The sequence below is a fragment of the Cetorhinus maximus genome, chromosome 6 (assembly GCF_964194155.1).
Source record: "Cetorhinus maximus chromosome 6, sCetMax3.hap1.1, whole genome shotgun sequence".
NCBI classification, from domain to species: domain Eukaryota; kingdom Metazoa; phylum Chordata; class Chondrichthyes; order Lamniformes; family Cetorhinidae; genus Cetorhinus; species Cetorhinus maximus.
The window spans coordinates 18,783,924-18,801,178 of record NC_135884.1 but is presented as its reverse complement, the minus strand read 5'-3'; the positions used below and the strand labels follow the sequence as shown (position 1 = coordinate 18,801,178).

The following is a 17,255-nucleotide window of genomic DNA, read 5'->3' as shown; positions in this document are numbered from 1 at the left end:
CATAAATTCATCAAAGTGTTATTCAATATAATACTTACACAGCAGCTAATCCCAACACAAAAGCTGACACAAATCTATTTATTACATCAATGGAGATACTCCATTCTTACTGAAATATCACATGTACAGTAAATTAAACTTGCAGCATAACACACAAGTAGCTAAGTTGCCTCTTTTCAGATTCACAAGTGCATTACAACAGCAATCATTTATTTATTATTTATTAATTAATATTATTTAATTAATTATTTAATAGTGAACTTGTATGGATGGAACTAGGCATTAGAGAGAGGAATGTATACAGTTACAGAGCACTAAAATTTCTAAAATAGTGATCCAATAAACCATAGTGTTTTTCGTTCCTGATATTTTCCTGAACCAAAAAAACATAAATTTTGCCCTATATGTGGGAATTCAATGAGGGAAACAGGGGGCTCTAAGTCCATCACCAAAACTGGCAGCACCCCTGCCAAACCTGATCTCTGGGAACTCCAAGGGAATTAAAGTCCCTAATTGGCAGCAAGAACCCTACTGTGACCGACTCCATGGGGAACATTTAATCACTGCACTTTCCCTATAGGGTGCATATTCTGCCCCTGAGAGCAGCCAATTAATTGGATGCCTGCAGCTCTCCATTACTGGCTGCGCCATCAGGAGCGGTGGCTGATGCCATTAATACACTTGGGTCATCACCAGAGTTCACGTTTGGATCTCTGAAGCAAGGTGACGGTAGGGGGATTGGAGGAAAGGGCATGGAGGTTGATCTCAGCAGCACCCCACCTCCCCGCTGCCCCATTCAATGCTGGGTTCCTAGTTTGGCTACAGACAATCTGTGAACGAGAGACTTCCCTCCCCCAGTAGGCTGATGGCAAACCCGATAGGGTTGAATACAGCGGTGATGGGATGAGGCCACTAAGTGGGCATTAATTTCCCACTTAAGGGCCACAATTAGCATTCAGGTGGGAAAGCAGCCGCAAGTCTGCCTGCCCCTTACATAACTGGGAGAAGGCAGGAGGTGGCGGGGCCCCAATTCTGCACTCTGTCCCATTTCAGAGCTCGCCGCTGGGGGGAGGGGGACATTAAATTCTGCCCCTAAAGTTCCAAATCTTAGCAGTTCCCCCTTAGCAGATCAGAAACTAGATACTTTTACTCTACTACCAGGAGGAAGAGGAATCAGTCAAGGCAACCCAGATTGCTGTCGTGCATCTCTTAGTAGTTGGCTCAGAAGCAACATTGGGCAAAACCTGCCGTGGGTGGTCAACTTGTGCTTTTTGCACAATGGAACTTAAGAATTAATATTGAAGGAGAATGAAAAACGCATTTAATTAATAACTGTTGAAAGATTGAAACTTATCATTCTATATGTGGGTGTGTTTAAACACTGTATCAATTGGTTTGTTCCAAGTGAAAAGGTAAACATTGTACGTGCTGTAAATCTGAAACAAAAACAGATAATGCTGGCAATCTTAGAACAGTGTATTAGTTAGCATTTGTGGTGACAACAGATAAGTTAATGTTTTTGATTTGAATCCTTTTTTTCAAAGAGGAGTTTGCACTTGAAACGTTAACTTTTCTGTTCTCCTTACAGAGGTTGACTGTGTGTATCTAGCATTTTCTGTTTTTGTTTTAGTTTGTTTCTTTTTGGTTTGTTAATAATTTGATGCGGAGAGAGAAAATTAGATTTTTGTAACAGCCATAAACCCTGGATTCTTCCAGCCTCAGATATAAGGCTTTAGTAAAACATTAAGTAACAAATGTTGCCCTTATTTTTCCCTTTAGCTTCCATTGAGAATAGCCCCGGGTAAAATCCGTTGTAACAAAAAGAATGTTATGTTGACCTTGGGATCTGAGCGGATTTCTACACAATCAAGTGCTAGAGCTCTGTATCATTACTTCTCTTCCTTGGAAGGAATTGTAGGTTTTCAGGATCATTTTGACTGGTGAGTCTTACAAGTTAATTGTCCATTGCAGATTTAGTACATTTTAGTATAATTAGCATTTCTTCACAAAACCAAAAAGAACGAAGTGCTAAATGATAACTATTACAAATTGCATCTGCTGTAGATCTCTTCTCGGGTTCAGTGGTGTTCCTCTCACATATCTGAGATCACAAACAATGCGAAGATCATTGCAATGCATCCCTTACCAAGCATCAGTGGCCATCCAAAAGTTGGGGTCAATTTTAATAGTTCTTGCTGAGCAGGAAATGGATGAGAGCAGGTTGGCTGCCCATCTTATACCGGTTTTCAGTAAGGGAAAAGTCCTTTGTTGTTTAATGTTCCAAAAGGTTAACTATATCATTTATAGTAAATATGGCTCGTTATTTTGTTTACTGTTCAGCAAACTTGCCTAGCAGTTTGGAGCTTAAGTCACTGGTTTATCGTGTTTATCCTTCCATTTGTATTAAAAATATGAAAACCACATGATGGTGTGCGTTATATTCATTTAAATACTAAGACAATGTTCTCTTCTGTCTGTGTGATTACAACATTTACACTCGAGTACGATGGGAGAGAGAACCGTTTACACAGAGGCCTGTGATGTTGAACCTGAGGAAAAGATCTAGTGTAAAATGTCAAGCATAATGGGGTTTAAGTCCATGGCGGAGTCAGCGTGGTTAAGGTGGGGGAGTCACAACATTTTCTCCCCACCTCATGACTTTGAAGCCAGCCAATTTTGTATGTCAGGACCTCAAATAATTGATTCAAGTTTTAACTTACTGATTTGAAAAATCAGAAAGACTGCTACAGTTTTCCATTCATAAAAATCCTAAACACATGTATACTAAGCATGTTAAAAATTTTGCTGTTATTAAAAATGGTGGTGATGCCTTCAAATAATTTCATATCAAACTTCCTAGCTATGGTTAGGTTTCCATTTTGTTATTGTACGTAAGCAGGCGTATAACCCAAGTATCAGAAAATTGCTTCATTGATTTTGAAAAAAGTCTAAAGCTTTTATATGTTCCTCATTTTTTTTCAGGTGGGCTCGAAATAACTTCTCAAACCAAGGTGGTAAACCATTTTGGATTGATCCTTCTGAAACTGAAATACAGCATATCTTTATAGATGACAATATCCGTCTGAATGATGCAGAGAGCATTGTTCATCCACAGGTACAACACTACTAGGAGTATTGATTTAGAATATATATTAATGATTGGATTCTACAGCTAACTGACAAAATTCAATTCTGGAACCAAAATAGTGACCACATAACTTGCTGCTGTACACGGTTTCTCTGTAGATTTCATTTTGCTTTACCAATATGCTGCTAGAACTGTTGTGATCAATAATCTCTTCACCAGCTGCACTTCCTATTGGATTCAGTGACTGTCTTCTGGGAGCTGGGGTGGGTCCATGGTTTTGCTGCTGTTTTCCTTCAACAGTTTTCTTTGTAGCTCTACATTTGAGCTGGGTCTGGCCTGATAACCTTCCCCCACCGGCATCTGTGATCCAAGTTGTCAAGGCAGTGGATCAAATAACTTCTGCCTAAATCTGCCTCTGCTACCCTTGGTATTTAATGGCACATTACTTTGCTTCTGCTTGGCATTTTCCAGTGCTCCAAAGTTTCATCAATGATCTAGCTCTGTGGAGCATCTCGAATCTCCTTGTTCACCGTGTCTTCCTCCAACAACTCATTGATACAGATGCCTTCAACCAGATTAATTCAACCTTCCAGATTGACCCTGGACTACCTTCACTCTCTCTGAACTTCTCTAATTTTCCTTTCTGACCTTGTACCAACCACTGGATTGTTAACCTCAACCATTTTGACTACCAAATTGGTTATCTTCACTCATCAAATTCCTACTCTGACTTCCTTGCTTAGCCCTCTCCAACCAGTTGCTGTAATTTTACGGTTTTTATTTCCACATATCAGCTGGAACCAAGATGTCCCTGTTGTTGTATCGGTCATCTCGTGTCATTGCTTTACATTCTTCTTCCACCTCCTGATCTCATATCCTGTTTTCTCCCCAATCCCCTCTTTTCTTTCAGCACATACGCCTTTAGGATCACCCACTTTACCTGATTCTGTTCTCCAGCTATGCATATCCTTTGGTGCCACTCCAGCCTTGCTACCGATGGCAAAGTCAACAGCTGTCAAGGTCCTACTCCCTCCACCTTTAAAAGCCATTTCAGAACTAATCTCTTTAACTAAACTTTCAGTCCCCTCTCCTAACCACTAAAGGCATGCAATCTATTTCTCTTCATCTCTTTGAAGCACCTTAGGACCTTTTACTATGTCAAAAACACTGTGCAAATGCAAATTGCTATTGTTGATTGAGAGCCAAATTATTGCATACAAAGACCTGTAAGAACATTCCGCTGTCATAAGATCATTTAATTTTTAAAATTTTGTTCAACACCCTATTTGCTTAATTAATTTACTTTCTCTTTCCTTTGAAGTATACTTGGATCATATGTATTTTCATGACGCAGAGGATAAGCAAACAACTAGGTCCCAAAGCTCTGCAGCATTACCTGCAATTCCCTGTTAGTAGTTGTTACAGAACAGCCCAGACTCAGTCACTGGCTGAAGCCAAGACCTGTGTGTGACTCATTGCAAACACTAACCCCTGCATTCTATCAACCATATCAGTTCCAACAGTGCTCACTGTTCGAATAGAGATATTCCAAAAAGAATCAATATAAATGGACATCAGTGAAAGGATGTTAAAGGTGTTATTTTCTTTATAAGTAGCCATAACACATCCTGCTGAATGATCAAATTCCAACAGCCTGTCTGTTGTTCATTTTGAGTGCTGCAGAAAATTGTAGCTTAACAATTGTTTCCTTTGTAGCCATGAATAAAAGATTTAAGTTAACCATTAAGTCCCTGCACTGCATCTATATTTCACTGTTCAACACTACTATATGCTGCTGTCTCACAATATGCCAAATTCTTACTTTTAAAAATTGGGTTACATTCTAGATCTGCATCATAAAACATTCTTGGTATGAGTACAATGATAAATTTAAATGATTAATGAAGACTGTAGCACTGAGCCCTCAAACAGGAATAATGCTAATTCCATTTGGGTGCATTGTGGTTGAAAACAAATTGGGCCAAACTCTCCAAAATAGGGTCACAGAGTTCAACAATTGTTTTCTCAAAAAATGGTTCAAAGTTAAGAAGAGGTTGGCCAAAGTTAGGAGAAAACCAACAAGTTGTTTAGGAGCTAGAATCCCTTTGCAAACTAAATTCTGAGAGAAGCCAGCAGGAACTATTCTTGTCAAACCTGAGGAAGTTGAGGATATAGGAAGAGTGGATATGAACAGTCTGATATATAGACTAGATAGTCTATATCTAGATAGTCTATAGAAATAGACTATTTTCTAAATGGGGAGAGAATTCAGAAATCTGGAGTACAAAGGGACTTTGGAGTCCTAGTCCAGGATTCTCTTAAGGTTAACCTGCAGGTTGAGTCGGTAGTTAGGAAGGCAAGTGTAATGTTGGCATTTATTTCGAGCGGACTAGAATATAAAAGCAGAGATGTGCTGCTGAGGCTTTATAAGGCTCTAGTCAGACCACATTTAGAATATTGTGAGCAATTTTGGGCCCCGTATCTCAGGAAGGATGTGCTGGCCTTGGAGAGGGTCCAGAGGAGGTTCACGAGAACGATCCCAAGAATGAAAGGCTTAACATATGAGGAACGTTTGAGGACTCTGGGTCTATACTCGATGGAGTTTAGAAGGATGAGGGGGGGTCTGATTGAAACTTACAGAATACTGAAAGGCCTGGATAGAGTGGACGTGGGGAAGATGTTTCCATTAGTAGGAGAGACTAGGACCCGAGCGCACAGCCTCAGAGTAAAGGGAAGACCTTTTAGAACAGAGATGAGGAGAAACTTCTTTAGCCAGAGAGTGGTGAATCTATGGAATTCATTGCCACAGAAGGCTGTGGAGGCCAGGTCATTGAGTGTATTTAAGACCGAGATAGATAGGTTCTTGATTGGTAAGGGGATCAAAGGTTACGGGGCGAAGGTGGGAGAATGGGGTTGAGAAACTTATCAGCTATGATTGAATGGCGGAGCAGACTCAATGGGCCGAATGGCCTAATTTCTGCTCCTATGTCTTATGGTCTTATGGTCTAACAGTAGAGGATTTTTTTTTCACTGAGGACTGATGAACTTAGAAAGCATGAAATTAGAGATGGCATTTGGACCATCAGGTCCTCTTCTTTTTCACCAGACTCTACAACATGATAGATCATGGACTGGATCCCACAGATTAAATTTCTTGAAGGGAACTTGTATAAAATTTATTCCCGATCAAAAATAATCGAATTAAACTTCAGACAGTCTATCCTTCCTTATACCTACAGGTTCAACCCTTGCAGAATGTTTTCCACAGATAACAGTTGTTTGGTTTTCTGGCATTAAATTGATGAAGCAAACTTTGTACCCATTCGGTTCAACTGCTGCTGATCCTGGTAAATTTCCTGGAGTAAGTCCAGTTTAAATTCTTTTAGGTCACCTTGCTGGGGGAAGCTACTGAAATTACTGCTGCTCCAGGAGTCAACCAGCTGCAGCTGCTTAAAGTGGCTTGATGCAGAAAAAAAAGTCTTCAGTTAAGTGACAAACCTACTGACAGATTTCTATTTAAAAATTTGGTTCCATTCCACCTCTCCTAGCAACTTATGCAGATGTTGTTAGGATCCATCTTTGCTAAGGCAATAATGATAGAAAATGTGGCTTCTAATATCGCTGTCATTGTTACAGTTAGAATGTGGACACATGTTTCTGGGAGCCAGTATAACAAGTCCCTGCCTAATTTTCAGCTCTTTTCTCGTCTGGCCCATTCTTTGCTGTCATTAAAATGACAGTGGTCCTGAGGAATATCCTGTTTGATGATTCCGATGCTGTTGGAAGCATGGAGCAATTGTGGTCTGTGATGATTGATGAACCAATTTGGAACCAGATACTCTGCAAGCCTGTGCCAAGATGGACAAACAGCAGGAAGCTTACTGGCGTTTTGTATTGGTAAACTATGTAGTTTTGGTTGGTTAAATACAGTAGCACATACACACTTGGGGAAGCGTGTGTCCCTGAAGCTCTGGCTTGTGCCAGCCTGGGTTAGAGTAACTGGGATACGTTTCTACAGGTAGAAAATGTGCACTACCTGGGCTGAATTGTCACACTTGTCAAACTCCTCTCCCAATTACACATTGTTCAAACTCCCTGTTGGCTACTCTCACTTCTGCTGGTTGTCCCATGTAGATTTCTTATGAGTCACAAAGGCGATAAATCCAAAGCTACCTGCTTACCATGGACCACCATTGAGCAGGCCATTGAGCTTCTGAAGGTGTGATTCCAGTGTCTGGATGGGTTGGGCGACACTCTCCAATACTCTACTGCAAAGGTCTCAGTCATTATGATGGTTTGCTGCGTAGTCCATAACATGTCCCCCTGTGTCACTTACTTAGTGCTCCACGCAACTCGGCCACTCCTATGTGGTGCTCCCCTTGAGGTCGATAAGGCCCAGGAAGAAGACAGCTCATCGCTGGAGAAGCAGGAGCAGGAGGCGAGAGAGGAGGGGGAATGGAGGCAGGAGATCTTGCTGAGCAAAGAGGTGCTCTGGCTGTGTAGGGAGGTGGCTGGACACGAATCAGGATACAAAGGGCTCCTGAGGCTGCTATGAATGTCAGGAATCTTCTGATTCAGTAAAAAAGCTGAGGCTCTCTCACCCAGGATAAAGGGCATGGCATGGAAGGGAGTCTGAGATGCCTGTACAAACATGTGCGTAGAAGATGCAGCCTGGACCATCTTAATCATTTACCACCAATGAAGGAACACATCAACCCAGAGGCTTTGCTGTCATGGTGGAGGATCACGCTATATCTTTCACCACCTCTTACCACTTTTCCTGTTACGTCAGCAATAAAAGGAGTCCTAGACATGTGCCTTAACATACAATTCATAGTGTATACTGAGAGGAAACCAGTTCAGCAAAGGGAGTAGGAAGACACACCAGTTACTTATTTAGTGCTCCATGCAACTTGGCCACTCCCCTTGTGGTCTTGGAGGAGGTGGAGGCAACCTGTTCGTTTGTCAGCTAGCAGCTGTGATGCATATGGTGGTAATCCCCATCGTGGAGGTGCTCATGGAGGCATCTCCAGAAGCTGCTGCACTCACGTCATTGGAAGGGCAACTCTATCACTTCGCCTTACAGATGGCCTCTCGATCTGAGGGGCCGAGGATGATGAGGGTGTCCCATGAGGAAAGGCACCCCCGTCCTCCTCCATGACATCCTTAGCCTTTCAAAGATCTCTGTGCCACTAACACCACTGACCAGTCCACGTTACCCACTATCCCATAAATCCTGTAGACATGATTCCTGCATCCACTTTGATTAATTCCACAGAGGAAGATTGTGGCATAGTGATAATGTCACTGGACCAGTAATTCAGCAGCCCAGACTAATGCTCCGGGGGCAAGGGTTCAAATCTCACTGGCAGCTGTAGAATTTAAATTCAATTAATAAAATCTGGAATCGAAAGCTAGTCTCAGTAATGGTGGCCATGAAACTATCATTGGTTATCATAAAATACCCATCTGGTTCACTAATCTCCTTTAGGGAAAGAAATCTACCATCCTTACCCGGTCTAGCCTATATGTGACTTTAGATCTACAGCAGTGTGGTTGACTCTTTAACTGTCCTCTGAAATGGCCTCGCAAGCCACTCATTTCAAGGGCAATTAGGGATATGCAACAAATGCTGGCCTTGCCAAAAAAGTCTATATCCCAGGAAAGAATAAGAAAAAATGGCTGTCCAAGATGTTGGCCACTCTCAATGGAGGAGCTTATGCGCCCATAGCCCCGAGCCATTGTGGTGTGCCTGAGCTGGGTGGATTCCTATATCCTCAGCCCAAGAACCCACAATGCCTCAGGGAACATTGACATGTGGGAGCACATTTTGCTGCTGTTCAGGGTAGAACCTTCTTTCTTTCCTGTGACTCCTGAACTCTGCACCTGTGCCCAGCTGACTAGGGCTGTCTGCCCCCTTTACTCGGGAACTGACCACAGCCCCCTCTGCCCCTGCACACTAGCAATGTGATCATCACCCTGTGCTACCCTATCTACATGCATGTGAGGACCCACAGGTGAGAATATCTGCGCTGGTGGATTGTACGCTCATAAGGTATGATGGTGCTGCTGCTTCTTGCTCTTGCCTGCAGATGTAGAGGGAGAGGGTGTGCCTTGGGTTGGTCTGCACCCGAAGAGATGAGGAGAGTAGAAACCTCAAAATTACTGTGTGTGTGTATGTGACATGCTATCGGATGGGGTCGAGGGGGGGTTAGTGTGCACTACACCCTCAACAATTTGTCCTCTGCAATCACCAGGCCCTCCAGGAGCTCCTTCGCCAGATCGAAATGCCTCCTCGACCACACCCTGACTATCTCCATTGCCATTTGCTCCATGGGGGCTATTTGATGGAGGAAGGGCACCCTCCTCCTGTCTGGGTCCCCTCCCTCATATTATGTGTCTGTTTTTCCTGCAGAGACAAAAGAGAGTAAGGTAGACACTACTGTCCTCTGTGTTCAATGTCATATACCCCTATCCATTAGGAGATGCGTGTCTCAATGGTGGGAAGTCCTCAGAAGCTCTGGCTATGAGCCATTCTGAGGCATCAATAAGTGCCCTGGGTGAAGACCCCTCCTATATTCAAGAGCAACATGCATCCTGAGGCTCCTCAAGGTTGTGTGTCTGCTGGATGGTGCAAGTGAGGTGCACCATCAGACATACCTAAAAATAAAGTGTCAACCTGCTGAAGCTATAACACAAGCATGCCAAACAGCGAAAGCAGCATGCGGTAGACAGAGCTAAGCAATCTCACAACCAACAGATCAGATCTAAGTTCTGCAGTCCTGCCACATCCAGACATGAATGGTGGTGGACGACTAATTGGAGAAAGGGACTACCACAAGTATCTCCGTCCTCAATGATGAGGGAGCCCAGCACATTGTTGCAGATGCTTCAGCCTTGTCTTTTACATGAATCTTCAGCCAAAAGTGCTGAGTGGATGATCCATCTCTGCCTGCTCCTGAGGTCCCCAGTATCACAGATCCTAGTCTTCAGCCAATTTGATTCACTCCCCGTGATATCAAGAAATTGCTGAAGGCACTGAATACTGCAAAGGCTATGGGCCCTGACAAAATTCTGGCAACAGTACTGAAGATTTGTGCTCCAGAACTAGCTGCACCCTTAGCCAAGCTGTTTCAGTACAGCTACAACACTGGCATCTACCCAGCAATGCAGAAAATTGCCCAGGTTATGTCCTGTCCACAAAAAGCAGGACAAATCCAACCCAGCTGATTACCACCCTATTAGTTTACTCTCGTTCATCAGCAAAGTGACGGAATGGGTCATCGTAAGTGCTACCAAGCAGCACTTACTCAGAAACAACAGGCTCACTGGCGCTCAGTTTGGGTTCCACCAGGGCCACTTAGCTCCTGACCTCGTTACAGCCTTCATTCAAACATGGGCAAAAGAGCTGAACTCCAGAGGTGAGGTGAGAGTGATTGCCCTTGACATCAAGGCTGCATTCGACTGAGTATGGCATCAAGGAGCCCTAGCAAAACTGGAGTCAATGAGAATCAGGGGGAAGACCTTCCACTTGTTGGAGTCATACCTAGCACAAAGGAAGATGATTGTGGTTATTGGAGGTCAGTCATCTCAGTCCCAGGACATCATTGCAGGAGATCTTCAGGGTAATGTCCTAGGCCCAACCATCTTCAGCTGCTTCATCAATGACCTTTCCTCCATCATAAGGTCAGAGTGGGGACATTTACTGATTGCACAATGTTCAGCACCATTCGTGACCCCTCAGATACTGAAGCAGTCCGTGCCCATATGCAGCAAGACCTGGACAATATTCAGGTTTGGGCTACTAAGTAGCAAGTAAGATTCATGCCATCCAAGTGCCAGGCAATGACCATCTCCAACAAAAGAGAGTCCAACCATCTCCCTTTGACATTTAATGGTATTACCATCACTGAATCCTGCATTATCAACATCCTGGGGTTACCATTGACCAGAAACTGAACTGGATTAGCCATATAAATATTGTGGCTACAAGAGCAGGTCAGAGGCTGGGAATTCTGCAGTGAGTGAGTCATCTCCTGATTCCCCAAAGCCTATCCACCATCTGCAAAGCACAAGTCAGGAGTGTGATGGAATACTCTCCACTTCCCTGGATGAGCGCAGCTCCATCAAGGACTCAAGAAGCTCAACACCATGCAGGACAAAGCAGCCCGCTTGATTGACACCCCATCAGCCATTTCCAACATCCACTCCATCCACCACTGATGCACAGTGGCAGCAGTGTGTACCAGCTACCAGATGCATTGCAGCAACTCACCAAGGCTCCTGCAACAGTACCCTCCAAACCCGCGACCTCTACCACATAGAAGGAGTAGGGCAGCATATGCATGGGAACACCACCACCTGCAAGTCCCCCTCCAAGCCGCACACTATCCTAACTTGGAACTATATTGCTATTCCTTCATTGTCATTGGGTCAAAATCCTGGGACTCACTCCCTAATAGCACTGTGTTCCTACAACACATGGACTGCAGCGATTCAAGAAGGTGGTGGTCAAGGGCAATTAGGGATGGGCAATAAAAATGCTGGTCTAGCCAGTGATACCCACATCCCGTGAGTGAATAAAAATAAATTGACCATCTGCTTATGCTAAAACATAGAAACATAGAAAATAAGAGCAGGAGTAAGCCATCTGGCCCCTCGAGCCTCCTCCGCAGTTCAATATGATCATGGTTGATCCTCTATCTCAACGCCATACTCCCGCTTTCTCCCCATACCCCTTGATGCCTTTAGAATCTAGAAATCTATCTATTTCCTTCTTAAATATATTCGGTGACTTGGCCTCCACAGCCCTCTGTGGTAGAGAATTCCACGGGTTCACCACCCTCTGAGTGAAGATATTTCTCCTCATCTCAGTCCTAAATGGCCTAACCCATGTCCTGAAACTGTGACCCCTTGTTCGAGAACCCCAGCCAAAGGAAACGTCATCCCTACATCCAGTCTGTCCAGCCCTGTCAGAATTGTATACTTTTCAATGAGATCCCCTCTCATTCTTCTAAACTCCAGTGAATACAGGCCGAATCGACCCAATCTCTCCTCATACGACAATCTTACCATCTCAGGAATCAGCCTGGTGAGCCTTCGCTGCTCTCCCTCTCTGGCAAGTCTATCTTTTCTGAGGTAAGAAGACCAAAACTGCACACAATACTTCAGGTGTGGTCTCACCAAGGCCCTGTACAACTGCAGTAAGACATCCTTGCTCTTATACTCAAATCCTCTTGCAATGAAGGCCAACATACCACTTGCCTTCCTAATTGCTTGCTGCACCTACATGCTTGCTTTCAGTGACTGGTGTACAAGCACACCCAGGTCCCTTTGTACACCAACATTTCCCAATCTATCACCATTTAAATAATACTCTTCCATTCTGTTTTTCCTACCCAAGTGGATAACCTCACACTTATCCACGTTATACTGCGCCTGCCATGTATTTGCCCACTCACTCAACTTGTCTAAATCGCCTTGAAGTCTCTTTACATCCTCCTCACCACTCACATTCCCATCTAGTTTTGTGTCATCAGCAAACTTGGAAATATTACATTTGGTTCCCTCATCCAAATCATTGATATATATTGTGAATAGCTGGGGCCTAAGCACTGATCCCTGCAGTACCCCACTAGTCACTGCCTGCCACTCTGAAAAAGACCTATTTACTCCTACTCTTTGTTTTCTGTCTGCTAACCAATTCTCAATCCATGCCAATATATTATCCCCAATTTCTTGTGCTTTCATTTTGCACACTAACCCCTTATGTGGGACTTTTTTGAGAATCCAAATATACCACATCCACTGGTTCTCCCTTATCTATTTTACTAATTATGTCCTCAAAAAACTCCAGTAGGTTTGTCAAACATGATTTACCTTTCATAAATACATGCTGACATTGCCTAATCCCGTTGATATTTTCTAAGTGTCCTGTTATCACATCCTTTATAATAGACTCTAGCATTTTCCCTACGACTGACGTTAGGCCAACCAGCCTGTAATGCCCTGTTTTCTCCCTCCTTTTTTAATAAGTGGGGTTAAATTTTCCACCCTCCAATCTGCCAGGCTGTTCCAGAATCTACAGAGTTTTGGAAGATGACAGCCAACACATCCACTATTTCCATGGCCATCTCCTTTAGTATCCTGGGATGTAGATTATCAGGCCCTGGGGATTTATCAGCTTTCAGTCCCATTAATTTCTTCAGCTAATACTAATTTCCTTCAATTCCTCCTTCTCACTAGATCTTGGTTCCCTAGTATTTCTGGGAAGTTATTTTTGTCTTTTTCCGTGAAGTCAGAACTAAGTAGTTGTTTAATTGCTCTGCCATTTCCTTGTTCTCTATTATACGTTCTCCTGTTGCAGACTGTAAGACCTACATTTGTCTTCCCTAATCTATAAAGCTATAACCTTCAATCTTATTCAAATCCAGATTTTTTTTGAGGCACTACTTAACAGCATTAATTAGGCTTTGCCTGAGTCTCTATGATTTATTCTCTATTCTGTTGAAGGAAAGGGAGGATAAGCCTTCTAATCCTTAGTCTGGTCTGGGCTTGTTTATGTGTACCTATTTCCTCTAATAAGGCACTCAACATCGTCCGAATTAAATAATCTTGCATCCAATTAGTCATGGTTCTCAACATTTTAACTATTTTATCTCTGCTCATCATCATCTTCTCTGCAACGAATTCTTCAGTTGAGTTTTTTTGTTCACCACTTAGCACCCTGGATCCTAAAGACATCCTTGTTGCTGCTCATTGATTTTTCTGAAAGATTTTGGTGTCCTTTTCAAAATAGCATGCATTAAACCAGGCAGCAGTATTCAAAAGTCAGCTTGAACACATGATGTGTGAGGGTTACAGTAGCTTGTTTTAACTTGTATTCAAATTTACATTGTATTCAAATGACTTTGTTAACCATTGAGTTTCTAATACAAAAACAGAAACAGAATTACCTGGAAAAACTCAGCAGGTCTGGCAGCATCGGTGGAGAAGAAAAGCCGAAGGGTCATGAGGACTCGAAACGTCAACTGTTTTCTTCTCCACCGATGCTGCCAGACCTGCTGAGTTTTTCCAGGTAATTCTGTTTCTGTTTTTGTTTTGGATTTCCAGCATCTGCAGTAGCTTTTAGCTTTTTGTTTTTATCTTTGAGTTTCTAATGCTTGTTTTGGCTCATAGCATAGCATAGATAGCTTCACACTGGCAATACTTTTTGTGAACAGTCAATAATGTGTTTAACAGAGAGTGCCTTTTATAAGGATTCTTTTTGTTACATCAGCTCACTTCAGCTGTCACCTTCAACTCTCTGCTATGCTAAGTTAGCATGACCGAAGAACCCAGTCACACTAAACTGGTTACTTGAATTTCTATAGGAGATCCATTGCATCTTGTATCGATCCAGAGGTGGAAAATATCAGAGGCTAAACCTAATTATGTACAGATTAAACTACTGATTGAATATATTTACAATTACATGATTTACAGAACCAAAGATAAAGACAAAATATTGTACTATATAGCATATTTAGTAATTTAAAACATGCACATCTGAGCTGGCAGTTTTGAGCTGGTTGTTCCCCTAGTTCCATCTACAAATTTTAAAAATGAAACAGTATCCTGTTATAAATAGCAGTTTAATGCGCTTGACTTTGCTATTCAATCCTAAAACTAAAAACTAGCAGTCTGCTACTTTCAAGATTGCCTTCAACAGCCAACTTCACTGAGCTCGCAAATTCTTAAAACAAGATCCTCCAGAATGCCACTAGTTATAGTCACTGGCAACCCTTCCTCACTAGTTTTTTTTCCATTAATCATCACCAGCTTCTTTCAATTTTATAGGCAGTTTTTAATCCAAGTGAATAATTTCCCACAAACCTTAACTTTAAATACTTCACATGGGAAACTTAATCAAAAGCATCTGAAAATCAAAGCAAATAATAGCACTAAGTTGACTGTGCTTTGTGACATCTAGCACTCTTCACCTTTAAATTTTGACCTAGTTGAAGTGTCATGTTGAGAGAGTATCTGCCACGTCAATTAATTTTAAGAATATATAGCCTACTGTTAATTTGTTAAAATGTATTGTGAATTTAAAGATCCTACAATGGATTCATATGGGATGAGACTGTTTGAAAATAGTATGACCTCAAAAGAAAAATGATGTGCATATGATTGTTCTGCAAAGATATGGAAAATGCTAGTTTGGGTTATTTAGTCAGGTCCACCCACACTCTAATTGGTTTTATTTGTGTTTTGTGCATGATGCAATAATTCATTATAGCTGGGTTGAAATGCTTGTGGAAAATATGCATTGAGAGAATTACAGTAAATGCAGCCTGTGCTAATGTGTATCAAAAAGCTTGATAACACTTGCACACCAGTTGATTTCAGCAGATAAAAATTTAATGCAAATCTACTATTTAATTTAACAATTTTTACATTTTGTGTTTATCCACCTTTAGATGTCTGAGTGTCTTGTGTCCAAAATAGAGGTCACAATTTGCTGTATGTGCAAACCAAACAAGTAAATGCCACCATTTCATGTTGAGGTCTTTTGAATTTAAGGTGGAAATTTACTAGCAGCTACAACTACTCTTGAATTGATCTCACTGAACCAGTTGCAATATCCAGGATTTTGCCTATTAGACAGTTCCTGAACAATGACCTGAAAGGGACAGACAGGTTAACCAAAGTTCTGTTTTAGCAGTATCACTAATACTCTTCTTGACTGTGAGGAATATCATAGGAAATCTGCACATGTCCCTGCACCAGACTCCTACTTCCCCTTTTAACAGAGAAAACCCAAGTACACAGAAACTTCTCTTTTTGGCCTACAACTAAGCTTGTCAACTGTGATTAAATGCATTTCTGGAGGTTTCATCACATGACTTGCCCCACATTCCAGCCACTAATCAGCCTTGTGACACTGCCTTCCTATGCAAATAGAAAGCAAAAACACTTATTACCTAATTGGATGATGCTTGACTGTCAGCCAAACAGCCTTTTTTTTAACCATTTTCAATTATTGATATCTGGCAAAGAGAAATTGTCAAAGAAAATTACCAAAAAAACTTTTTTTTAATGTCTCGATGATTTTTCTCCAGGGTTGCACACAGCAGTGTCCTGGAGATTGCTGTTCAATTCCTGGAGACTCTGGGCCAATTCTGGAGGGTTGGCAACCCATTAGTTGAACAGGAAAGTCAGTTCTGATTTGGACATTGATGGCTGATTGTCAATGAGGTGAAACTCTTTCGAGTTATCAACAGTCACAGATTGCAACTCTTTCGAGTACAATCACAGTTCTTGGTTTCCGGGAGTGGGACATGAACCCACAACCCTCTGATTCAAAGGCGAGGGTGCTATGAACTGAGCCACAGCTGACACCTCGTCAATGAGGTGAATAAAGACACAGCTTTCAGTGATCCTGACGAGGCATAATTTGTGGTCTCCTTGACACTAGGGAGACCAAACCCAGATTGGGTGACCACTTTATGAGAACACCTCCATTCGGTCCACAAGTATGACCCTGAGCTGACATCTCTGTCCCTGGTCTGTTGCATTGTTCCAGTGAAACTCCACGTAAGCTTGAGGAACAGAACCTCATCTTTCGATTAGGCATTTTACAGCCTTTTTCTCATTCGTTCACAGGATGTGGGCTTCACTGGCTGGGCCATCATTTATTGCCCATCCCTAGTTGCCCTTGAGAAGGTGGTGGTTAGCTGCCTTCTTGAACTGCTGCAGTACAGATGGTGTAGGTACACCCATAGTGCTGTTAGGAAGAGAGTTCCAGGATTTTGACCCAACGACAGTTAAGGAACAGCGATATATTTCCAAGTCAGGATGGTGAGTGACTTGGAGGGGAACTTCCAGGTAGTGGTGTTCCGATCTATCTGCTGCTCTTGTCCTTCTAGATGGTACTGGTCGTGGGTTTGGGAGGTGCTGGCTAAGGAGCTTTGGTCAATTCCTGCAGTGCATCTTGTAGATAGTACACACTGCTGCTACTGTGCATTGGTGGTGGAGGGAGGGAATGTTTGTGGATGTGGTGCCAATCAAGCGGGCTGCTTTGTCCTGGACGGTGTCAAAGTTCTTGAGTGTTGTGGGAGCTGCACTCATCCAGGCAAGTGGAGAGTATTCCATCATGCTCCTGACTTGAGCCTTGTAGATGGTG

General features: G+C 42.5%; 1 protein-coding gene across 2 annotated transcripts in view; it reads left to right on the top strand.

Moving 5' to 3' along the window:
- LOC144681612 (uncharacterized) overlaps positions 1–17,255 on the top strand; it is an 84,771-nt gene that overhangs the window by 64,837 nt on the left and 2,679 nt on the right. For both annotated transcript variants that reach the window (XM_078543369.1, XM_078543368.1), the window contains exons 4-5: positions 1,780–1,940; positions 2,983–3,115. In XM_078543369.1, coding sequence (XP_078399495.1) covers positions 1,780–1,940; positions 2,983–3,115 — 294 coding nt within the window. The remainder of the gene's footprint in view (positions 1–1,779; positions 1,941–2,982; positions 3,116–17,255) is intronic.